The 12,083-nt window shown below is 38.7% G+C and overlaps 2 protein-coding genes across 2 annotated transcripts in view; one reads left to right on the forward strand and one right to left on the reverse strand.

The window, feature by feature from the left end:
• Window positions 1-12,083, reverse strand: part of IGFN1 (immunoglobulin like and fibronectin type III domain containing 1) — a 94,913-nt gene that overhangs the window by 20,876 nt on the left and 61,954 nt on the right. The window contains exons 4-7 of the mRNA XM_063452660.1: window positions 6,164-6,252; window positions 1,939-2,134; window positions 1,268-1,407; window positions 330-489 (exon numbers count right to left, since the gene is read on the reverse strand). Coding sequence (XP_063308730.1) covers window positions 330-489; window positions 1,268-1,407; window positions 1,939-2,134; window positions 6,164-6,252 — 585 coding nt within the window. The remainder of the gene's footprint in view (window positions 1-329; window positions 490-1,267; window positions 1,408-1,938; window positions 2,135-6,163; window positions 6,253-12,083) is intronic.
• LOC134609172 (acidic mammalian chitinase-like) overlaps window positions 6,946-12,083 on the forward strand; it is a 136,066-nt gene continuing 130,928 nt past the window's right edge. The window contains exon 1 of the mRNA XM_063452685.1: window positions 6,946-7,049. Coding sequence (XP_063308755.1) covers window positions 6,982-7,049 — 68 coding nt within the window. The 5' untranslated portion in view covers window positions 6,946-6,981. The remainder of the gene's footprint in view (window positions 7,050-12,083) is intronic.

Consider the following 12,083-nt stretch of genomic DNA (forward strand, 5'->3'; position numbering starts at 1 on the left):
ATAGGACACGGATTGGTTAGATCAGTGTCAACCCTGGAGTGGGTGTGGAAAGCATAAGAAAGAAGAAGTAGGTAAATATAAAAAACAAAACAAATGTAATTGCTTTTTTCAACATGCAGATTGAGGCAACTATATCATTCAAGCTAAAACTTTTGAATTAGATAGTTGTCTCAAAGTTATGCATGTCCTTTAAAGTTAACTTGGAGAAAATGTCCAACTTATTTATGCTTAAAATGTGATAATCACTTCAAATAAACTATGAACTAGCAAAAACGCACATTTTAATATGTAAACCTTTTATTAATTTAATTTAAAAATAAGTAACTGACCTTGTTTCTTAATGACGGCAAAATCTTTAGTCACAGCAGCTTTCTCACTTAATCCACACAGGTTTTCAGAGAACACGCGGAAATAATAGGAATTACCAATTATCAAGTCAGATATAGTACAGTTAGTTTGGTGGTGATGTTCATGAACAGTAAACCATTCCTAAGGGGAAAACCAAAAACTAAGCTTACCAATAAGAGCAAAAAGATCCATTACTTATTATATATATATTCTTGTGGACTCCCTTGGACCTGTCAGGAATACTGCGAGACCCAACACGTAGTGTGTAAATAATTAATCAAGTATAAACGTATACCGGACCTTAGAGTGGCCAGGCTTAACATACAAAAAGATAGAGAACAGTCAGTGACAAGCCAGAGTCAGGAAAACCAGAAATCTGACTAGTGAGTTATAATAGCCTAATCAAGAAGTATAGATAGGACAATAGTCAGTTATAGCTAAGATCAAAACCAGAAATACAATGAGACGTATATAACGTGCCATTGGGAACAAAAACAGAACCACAAGAGGGCAAGGACCTGAGCCCTAGCAAACAATTTATTGTCTGGCACAAACTCAATAGCCACTCCTCCAAAAAGTTAGAATTTTTTCAATTTGGTAAGCTGTGATGTAATCAGCGTCATGACATAGGTACACACGCGCTGTGTCATATAAGGGGCGAAGTCACAGCAGCTGAAGTTTGGACCTCTGCTCTGTAGAGAGGAGGAGGACCATGAAGAAGGTCCCCGACCACCTGCAAGCTGTCCCCAGGCTTTGCAGCAGAATGACTTATATACGGTACCATGACAGGAAAACTTTAATTGAAAAACATCATTCATCAGCACGTAAAATGAAAATGTAAAATATGAGAGCAAATAATGGGATCTACCTCTGTTTCACTTCATTAACTAATAAACAAGAATGGACTTCCAATACTTACCCCGGTCTTCTTATCTGCTTTCTGAACAGTATAACCTGTTACCTCCGCATTACCATCATCAACTGGTGGAGTCCATTCAAGTGCTGCATTAAATCCCCATACGTCTAGCAATTTAATGCTCTTTGGAGGACCAGGTCGTTCTTAGAAGAAAAAAAAGTCAGTAAAATGAAAAATAAATATAGTTTGCATTATACTAACTGTGAAATGCAAGTGTTAGTGTATATGACGCCAATTTCTTGTTTGTTATTTAATCCATTTTATTTCTAGCTAGACATTTAGCTGATAAATTTATTGAATTGAAAATAAATATGTATGTACAATTATACAGTTTAACTGGAAACTATAAGGTAAATGTGTTTCTCTGTTTGATTAATGCATTTGAAAGCTTCATGGAGCTAAACTGGCAGGAAGAAGCATATCCCAGCTGTCTGACAGGGAGAAGTTTTTCTGTTTTTTTTTACATTCTCTTCTTTGTTGAGGTTAAAGCGTTATAGACAATACATGGGGATGTTAGACATATTATCGATAACCATGAGGCAATTCCTAAACAGACACTGTCGTTCACCCCAATTTTTATAATATAAGTAGCGACAGGGAGATGTTTTACATTCATTTATAAAATGCTGACTCTTCCTTTAATAGAATGGGAAAAAAACACCAGAAATATTTACCAGCAATTTTTATTTCGATTTTGGCTTTGTCTTCCAAAGTGTCGATTTTTATGGTCAATTCATATATTCCAGAATCCTTCCTCTCAGATTTTCTGATGAAGAGAATTGTGTCACTGTCACTAGTTCTGACACTAGCATGCTTGGGATCCAATGGTTGTCCATCTTTAGTCCAAATTGCCTGTGGTCTTGGTTTTCCCTAGAAAACCAATAAAATAAAACCAGTGTTATATAAACTAAAACTAAAAAGTAATTTAGCTGCTATTTTCCAATCAATTGCTGCCATGATTTACTGCTTTGGATACATATATTTGACACAGTGCATATGAGCGTTTTGTTATTGGTTTCAGTGACATGGTATGGACAGTATAAGGTTGGGATGTGAAATGTGGAAGGCTGGTTAATTGAAAGGGAAATGTTAGTTGTATATTGGGGAAGGGGGTTAATTGGCAGACCAAGGCCCAACCCCTCCACTCCTTAATATCTTCTAGATACACATCTTCACACACAGATACATACATCAATACACACACTCATACATAAATATATAAAAAAAACACTCACACACAGACACACTCACACATACATCAAGAAACACTCACACACAGATAGACACACACACACTCACTGTCAGTAATCCCTGAATAACCCTTCACATGTATATATTTTTTTAAAAAGAAGACAACCTAAGGTATTAAACTTGGGGTATTTTGACTCTTTTCATGCAACCAATTTACCACCAATCTATGACAAATTTAAAAAAATAATTGGTGATTTTTTTGACACACATAGCAATTTAAGAATACATGTACAGAGAACTTTAAGGGTTACTGCCAAAGAACACCCCAATATGTGTTCAGCAACATCTTCTGAGTACAGTGATACCACCCATGTATAGGTGTGTCAGGTTCTCTGGGGTCTAAAAGACCTTATTTGGAGGATGCGCATTCCAGTTTTCCAACTTGGAATTTTCACAGCTGGTCATCATGCACCCATGTCCTATTTGGGATTTTTTTTGAAGCCGGCCAATGTCATTTACCCCCATCAAACCATATATTTTTGAAAAGTAGACACCCTAGGGTATTTCAAATGGTGGTATTTTAACACTTTCCATGCACTAATTCTACCACCATTCTTTGTCAAGCTTTTGGGTAGTCATTTTTTTGTGTTATTTGTCTCTCACATTGTACTTTAGGCATGGATTCTCAGTTCCTGTTATGTGTTACTGACAAAGAACACCCCAATATGTGTTCAGCAACATCTCCTGAGTACAACAATGCCCCCAATGTACAGGTTTTATAGGTTTTTGCAAACTTACAGGGGTAAAATGTAGGGCTTTCCCCTTTTCCATGTTTGCACATTGACATTTGCCAGATTGGTTTGCTGGGCCTATGTTGCCTTTGAGAACGTAGTGCAGCCTAGGAATAAAAATGAACCCCATCATGGCAAACCATTTGTAAACAACCCACGGTATTCAAAATGGGATATGTCCAGTCTTTTGTAGTACCCACTAAGTCACAAACGCTGGCCAAAGTTATATAATATTTGTTTTTTGCTATTTTTTACACAAAACTGCACTTTTACTGGTGATTTCATCATTGTGATACGTTTTACTGTTTTAAACACTCATATTTGTGTTCAGCAAAGTCTCCCGGGTATAACAATACCCCCCATGTACAGGTGTTATAGTGTTTTGGAAAGCTACAGGGTCAATAGAGGACTTGCCCGATTCAGTTTGTCAGATTGGTTTGCTGGGTCGGTGTTGCCTTTTGAGACCATATGGTAGCCCAGGAATGTGAAATAACCCCATCATGGCATACCATTTTCAAATGTAGACAACCCAGGGTATTCGAAATGGGGTATGTCCAGTCTTTAGTAGTAGCCACTTAGTCACAAACGCTGGCCAAAGTTAGCATTTTTATTAGTTTTTTTATAAATTTTTTTTTTTCAATTTATATTATATATTTGTGTGTGTATAACATGTGTGTGTATATTATATATGTATACACACACCTATATACACACACACACTTTTATTTCCTATATATGTATAATATCCCCACGACGACTCCCACATACGCCTGGCCGTAAGTGCGAGCCGTCATAAACAGGTAGGTCGCTAAATGAGGACCACCTTTATATGTATAATATATTTATTTAATTATTTATTTTTTTACTTTTTAGCAGCCTGGGCCCCTGCTGGCAGCTCCTAGAGTCCTATTGTGGCGATGTGATCATGGCGTGGGGTGGCGGGATTTGCTGCAGGGGGACTGCTGGGGTCTCCGGCAGTTCCCCTAGACCGTGATCGCCACAGATCACCAGTCCAGGTAAGTCCAGGGCTCCTATTTGCCGCGGACGTACTAGGTAAGCCTGCGGTCCTTAACGACCTTTTTTTTGTTGTTAAGGGGATATATATATATATATATATATATATATAATTTCATATAATTTCAAGTGTATTTTGATATAAATATGTATATTAATATACATATTAATATGTATATTAATATCAAAATACAGTTAGAATAAAATTACACATATATATATAATTTTACTCTAAGTGTATTTTTATAGTAATATATGTATATATGAATACAAAAAATACACTTAGTATGATGTTATATATAAGATATATATACATACTATATATATAATATATGTATATATATATTTTTGTTCATTTATTAACTTTTTATATATATATATATATATATATATATATTTTAACTTTTTCACCAGCAGGGGGACTGACTGCCTGTCAGTATTCTATGATTCCTTGATATCGAAGCATCGTATTATACCCTTCCAGCGCTTAAATTTACCGCGGACGTACCTCATACGTCCGCGGTAAATTTAAGCGCTGGAAGATCCTTAAGGACCGTTTTTGTCGGACGTACCTCATACGTCCGCTGTCCTTAAGGGGTTAATCCAATGCTCCTCATAGAGGCCATGTGCACATTTATACTTTCTTGTAAAAAACTGATGAATAAATGCTTTCCTATAGGTCTTTTGCATCACGCGACTCAATGTTAAACTTAATGTTGTCATTACACTCTCACTCTCCCTTCAAGTCAGTGATATCCACATAAGTCCATCCCTACAAGCGCGCTGTCTTGGCATCATATTTGACTCTGGTCTCACCTTTGAGTCTCACATCCAGTTTGTTGCCAAGTCCTGTAGGTTCTAACTCAAAAACATAGCCCGCATCCGCCCCTTTCTTACGCAAGATGCTACCAAGGAGCTTGTCCATGCTCTAGTAATTTCCCGCATGGATTACTGTAACCCTCTCCTGATTGGTCTCCCCAAAAGCCGTACTGCCCCGCTACAGTCTGTAATGAATGCTGCAGCTAGACTGATTTTCCTATCCAGTCGGTCCTCTCACACCTCGCCCCTCTGCCAGTCCTTACATTGGCTCCCTGTATCCTATAGGAGTCAATTCAAAGTGCTAACCCATACATTTAAAGCACTGAACAATTCCAACCCCTCTTATATCTCTTTACTGATCCAGAGGTATGCCCCTCCTCGTACCCTCCGCTCTGCCCGCGACCACCTCCTGACCGCTGCTCGCACCCGTACGGCCAACTCACGCTTGCAGGACTTCTCACGGGCGGCTCCTCTCCTATGGAATAACTTGCCTACTGCCATCAGACTCTCCCCTAGTCTTCAATCATTTAAGAAGGGCCTTAAATCCCATCTCTTCAGGAAAGCGTATGGCCTCCCAGAGTAATCTCTCCCTTACATACCTGTCTCTTGCTCTCCTATGGGATAGTGCTTTGCTCTCTCCTCCAGCTCTGCTTCACTCCTACTTGATATTTCCTATCCTAATGTTTCTAATACCCCACCTCCTATAGACTGTAAGCTCATTTGAGCAGGGTCCTCTTCAACCTATTATTCCTGTAAGTTTTCTTGTAATTGTCTTATTTATTGTTGCATCCCCCCCTCTCAAAATATTGTAAAGCGCTACAGAATCTGTTGGCGCTATATAAATGGCAATAATAATAATAATAATAATAATAATAGTTTCTCAAAACCTAAAACATTTACATTGCAGGGTTAAATGGACAGGGATACTGTACCCAGACCACTTCAATTAAATTAACTGGTCTAGGTGACTATAGTGTTCTTTTAAGTAATGTGACTAAAATATTTTTACAAGAAACATTCCAGGAGCAAATAAAATTATATCAGTATAAACCATTTTTGGAATTACATTGCTTAAACTCATTACCTGAAATGGAATCACAAGATTCACTGTGTCTCCAACATGCTTAATAAATACTTGGCGCAGGTATCTTGGAAGACGAATTTTTGGACGATCTAAATGGCAATAATAAAATACAAGATGATATTAGACAATTATTGCTTGTTTCATTTTCAATTAAAAAATATAAATAGTTATTTGATTTCTATACAATTTCCAGCATGTTCATTCTTCTGACTCAGTGTTATTGCCTACACAGTGACCAACTTACTTATTCATTGGGACTTATAGAGATATTTTCCCCTTTGGTTTCATCTATATCCATGACACCAAAGAAATATGAAAAGCCAGTACAATTTACATGTGCACTTGATCAATTTGCATGGGGGAGATAAGACTAAATTGGGTCTGCCATTTTAGAAAGGATATGTAATGACATGTGTTTGTTTGTTTGTTTGTTTGTTTGTTTGTATGCTTTTCTGTGGAGAAAAATCAGAACATGCCTTATCATCATCATTTATATAAAGCCAACTAATTCTGCAGCACTTTAAGATTTAAACGATAATCAGCAAGAAAGTTGGACAGGGCAATTACAGGTGGTATGAAAGCAGAATTTATTGGAAAACCATACATTTAAGCTCCCACAGGAGCCTTTATTAAGCTAACACAAACACAGAGATATTCCAGAGATATATTTACTTTTGTGCCAGGGGCTAGTTGCATTCCAGGGGCTAGTTGCACCTCTGTTTTAGACTGCTACATCTCAATTCTGTGACAAAAGTGGGACCTGTCATAAGTGACATAATTACCTTCTTCACATTGCAGGCGAGGAGAGGCCGAATCCGATGATGTGCAAGGACAACACGTGCATGGAATGGATCGGGAGCGAAGTTCTTTCGGGACTTGAGTTAAGGTAGGCTCACTGTCCCATATATGGGGCGATTGCCAAACAATTTTCAGGTGTGGAGGAAAATATGTGATCTTATTGAATCAAACCTTCAGGTCTGCATTTCCTTTTTCGTAGAGGTAGCACTGTTAAATAACTACCCGACAACAATTCCCTTACAAACCAAAAGATTGATATCCTTTTTCTTTTTGACTGTTAAGACTGTTAAGACCTTTATTGCTAAAAACTGTAAGAGCACTGTAGTTCCTTCAATGCAAGGTTTACTAAAAATAATATATGTCAAATGGAATATATGGCCTATTCGGCTATTAATTCTCTGCCCAAGTTCTGGAAAATGTGCAGTCCTATATAAGAGGAAATAGTAAAAGAAGAATAAAACCAAGAATATTTTTGGGTAATGACATAGAGGCAGGTATTGTATTATCACTTAGGGCAGTGATGGCGAACCTTTTTGAGCCTGAGTGCCCAAACCGCAATACATGCCAACTTTCCTCAAAGTGCCAACACAGCAATTAAACCTGAATACTGAGGTTTAAGTTTATAAAAAACAACTTGTACAATTGTCCAAACTAATTATCAACTTTTGTTTTAAAAGAAGAACACAACAACAGAGAGTTCAATGATACAAATGTTAAATAATGATATAAATAGATAACATTCAGCTTATATTTATTAGTATCTCCAACAAATGCAATACATACACACAGACTGCTGAATACAGTCACAGACTGCTGAACACATTCACACACCGACTGCTGAATACACACACAGACTGCTAAATACACACACAGACTGCTAAATACACACACTGACTGCTGAATACACACACAGACTGCTAAATACACACACTGACTGCTGAATAAACACACAGACTGCTAAATATACACAGACAGTCTGCAGAATACATACACACAGTGCACTGAATACATGCACACAGTCCACTGAGTACATGCACACAGTCCATTGAGTGCATGCACACAGTCCGCTGAGTACACACACACACACACACACACAAAACATACAGACAGACTGCTGAATAAGTACACACAGGCTGCTGAATACACACACACAGGCTGCTGAATACACACAGGCTGCTAAATACAAACACTGCTGAATACACACACACACAAACTGTTGTGTGTGACCTTGTGTCCTATGTATAGTCCTGTTTATGAACAGATTTCTAGACAATGTTTTGTATTGGCCCCTAATATATTTGTATAATGCTATCATATTACCTCTGAGGCACAGCTTTTCCAAACTAAAGAGAGGTAAATTTGTTAACCTTTCTTCATTACTAAAATGCGCCATTCCTTTTATCAATTTGGTAGCCTGCCTCTGCACTTTTAGTGCCATAATATCCTTCTTTACTACAGTTGCACAGGATATTCAAGGTGTTGTCTTAACATTGATTTATAAAGTGGCATAATGATATTCTCATCCAGATAATACTACTACTTATACATGACAATACCTTACTGACCTTAGCAGCTGTAGACCTGACCTGTTGACATTGCATATTGTTGCCTAGTTTACTGTCTATAACAGTTCCAAAATCCTTCTCATGTGTTGTTATCCCTAATACACTACCATTTAGGGTGTAAAGCCTAACGCACGTTTTGACGCTGCTAAAGCACCTTGTCAAAGGCAATAACCAGGTGTACTGACCTGCACAGCTATTTGTATGGTAAGGTGCACTACCGTGGACCAATCAGGTGCAGTGGGCGTTCACGGTAGTAAACCTTGCCGTACAAATAGCTGTACAGGTCAGTACACCTGGTTATTGCCTTTGACAAGGCGCTTTAGCAGCTTCGAAACGTGCGTTAGGCTTTATGGTTCTTTTTTTTATTTTAAAATTTCACGGCACTATTTTTTGTTTACACTGGGTTTTGAGTGATGACTAGGAGATTCGTTGTAGCATATTTATAGGAATGGCTATAGGAATGGCTATTGAAGTTGAGGAAACTTTAGGGTTCTCTTATAGGCTAATTATTAAGGGTTGTTGATATTTCTATTAGGAAGTGTGGAGCGACAGTCAGTTAGAATCTATGACTACTATAAGATCACTACATAGCACTATAATTAGCTCTCTATATTAACCCCAGTAAACCTATAGGTGGCTTGTATGCTTTTATTACCTATAGAACTTTGCAGCTACGCATTAGGTGAAGATAAAATATATATCTTTTTACATTCAGTCAATTATCTGGATTGTTTTGTGCTCTTCACTAAGTATGCATTACTATTCTTAAGTTTACTTTAGTGTATCTATGGGTGCTTTGCAGGCTTGGTTTGTCACCTACCAAGTAAGGATACTGCTGTTTATTTAATAGGAGACATAGTGATTGCGGTTTAGAGCTAGCTGTAACCATTCACTAGACTGTATTATTGCTCATTATTTAGCAACCATCTAACACCTGTGAACCCATTTTGGCTACAGGCCTCAACAATTTTGACGTGTTGGGACTTATTTAGGTTAATAATTATTTTTTCTGTGCTACTTATGTTCTATAATAATAAAATGTGTTTTTAATCTATTGTATATGTGTTTGCATACCCAGAGGACTTTTGCTGTGCTCCTCTGACTTTATGTCCTTGGATCACTTTAGTGATTTTTTTAATCTGCAAGGAGGCCCGGACTGGGCAAATGCTTGTGGGCTGAGATGGCCATGGGCCGAGGCAGACAGGGGAAATCACAGGGTCTCCCCAGGAGTTCACCTCACCACTACGACCACCAGGGATTCAAGGATTAACCCCCATGTCCCCCCTCCGAGGCAAAAGTAAGAAGGGAGGGGGAAAATAAAGTATAGATTTTTTTTAATAAAAAAGAAATAAAATATATATTTATGTATTACGTCAATCTCCCCCCCCCCTTACTGAACACCGCACACACTAACTTCACACACACACACACACACACACACACTGTACCCCTCACACACACACTGCCATACTGCACCCCTCACATACACACACTGCACCCCTCACACACGCACTGCACTTCTCACACACTGCACCCTTCACACACACACACACACTGCACCGTTCACACACACACACACTGCACTTTTCACACATACACATACACACTACACCTTTCTCACACACACTGAAGTCTTCACACAAACACACACACACACACTGCCACCCCTCACCCCTCACACACACACTGCACCCATCAAGCATTACATTCTAGACACAAGCACTAGATCCCTTATACAACTCTGGATCCACTATACACACACACTAAATCTCTTTTACAGACTCTGGGTCCTCAACACACACACTAGATCTAATACACACACTATATTCGTGGCATACACATTATGAATCCCCTATGCATACACTAGATACCCTGTAAGCAAACACAAATTACATTCCCTAAACACACACTTTACATCCCATACACTATATCACACACACTAAATCCTCTATAAGCATATGCACTACAGCTCCTATGCACACACTCGCTAAATCCCCTATACACACATACTCTCTCAGTCTACATGCACAATACTCTTTCCTGGCCCTTTTGTCCTCTGGTATCCCACATATAGAGACACCAGAGACAAGTCACAAGCAAACACAGCGCAAGCTTGCGCTGTGCAGAACAAATACAGGGCCTTTTTCTCATGGGAGAGCTCTTCATCAAGGCTCAGTGCATGGACTGCCCTCGAAGAGCATTGAACCAGCACGCTCACTTTGAGAGGGGGCATGCTTGTCATTGGCGATGACAAAAGACCCCCCTAGCTGGCCCGCCCCCTTCTCAGTGGGCCGCTGTGATCCAAAAATGCCCGAGACGAATTTCTTTCCCAGTCCGGCCCTGTCTGCAAACACTAAAACATGTCTTTTAATGCCTATTTCATGATCAATTATAAATATGTTAAACAGAAGCGGACCCAGAACAGAACCCTGAGGTACTCTACTTACCATAATTCTGAAATTTCGTGTTGTGACATGAACAGGTAGCATCAGTGTTTTTAAGTCAATATCCTCCCTGTTTCTTAACCCTATTACAGATCTTGTGTATATGTATTTTTCTTCCATGCACCAGGCTCTTTATAAAAACAAATGGGGCACTAGGCTTCCTTGGTTATGTTATTCTACTCTTATTAGACATAAAATTAGTGGGGGAATAGGAGTGCCCTATATGTACAATTAATATTGAGCCTCCCTGTCATGGAGTAACACTTCCGGGTTTGGCACTCAGCGGTGAGTAGCTGGACCCCGCCCCCCTCTGACACAGCTCTGACGGTATTTAGGGAGACTGGGCCAGAGAGAGGGTGCTTGGTGATTGATTGTGTGAGCTAACGTATGAGCTGCCTCCGCGAGACCGCAGGCTCCACAGGCTCAGCTACTGGGAGCTACTTCCACCAGACTTACCTCTCCACAAGCTCAGACAAGCCGTTCCAGCCTTTGAGCAAATGCAAGGAATGCTGCATGCCATAAAGGATTACTGGAGAACGGATACTTTGCAAGTGGACCATATCTCTGAACTATTGGAGGACTAGCCATATTAACCTTAAGTATATCTTTCAGCTATTTGTCTGCAATATCATTTATTAATGAACTAATGCTTGCTTACTCAAATCTTCATTGCTAAAAGTTACTAATCTCATGAAGGACAACTCCCATCATGCGTATTCACTATGAACTGTTTCTTGCTTTGCAATTACATTCAGTGCTTCAAGTTACTAATCTCATGAAGGACAACTGCCATCATGCTTATTCACTATGAACTGTTCTTGCTTTGCAAATATCCTTAGCTACTTGATTATTGTTCCTATTGAAGATTATTCTCATGAACTAATGTTACTTAATGCATCTCTGAAGAAATACTTAATAATGAACTTTGTGTTGTAGATTACTTGCACTTCTTCTTATTGGATTATTGCCTAAATGCAATTCATTTAAGTTTAACACTTATTAAAACTACCAGTGATTCTCTCTCTTCTTAAAGCTACAGTATTGATACTTAAGGATTCTCCATTTCTTCACTATTGTAATTAGGGAGATTACAAGCTGCAGTTGAGTTCCAAT

This window comes from Pelobates fuscus, chromosome 1, assembly GCF_036172605.1.
Source record: "Pelobates fuscus isolate aPelFus1 chromosome 1, aPelFus1.pri, whole genome shotgun sequence".
In the NCBI taxonomy this organism is placed as follows: domain Eukaryota; kingdom Metazoa; phylum Chordata; class Amphibia; order Anura; family Pelobatidae; genus Pelobates; species Pelobates fuscus.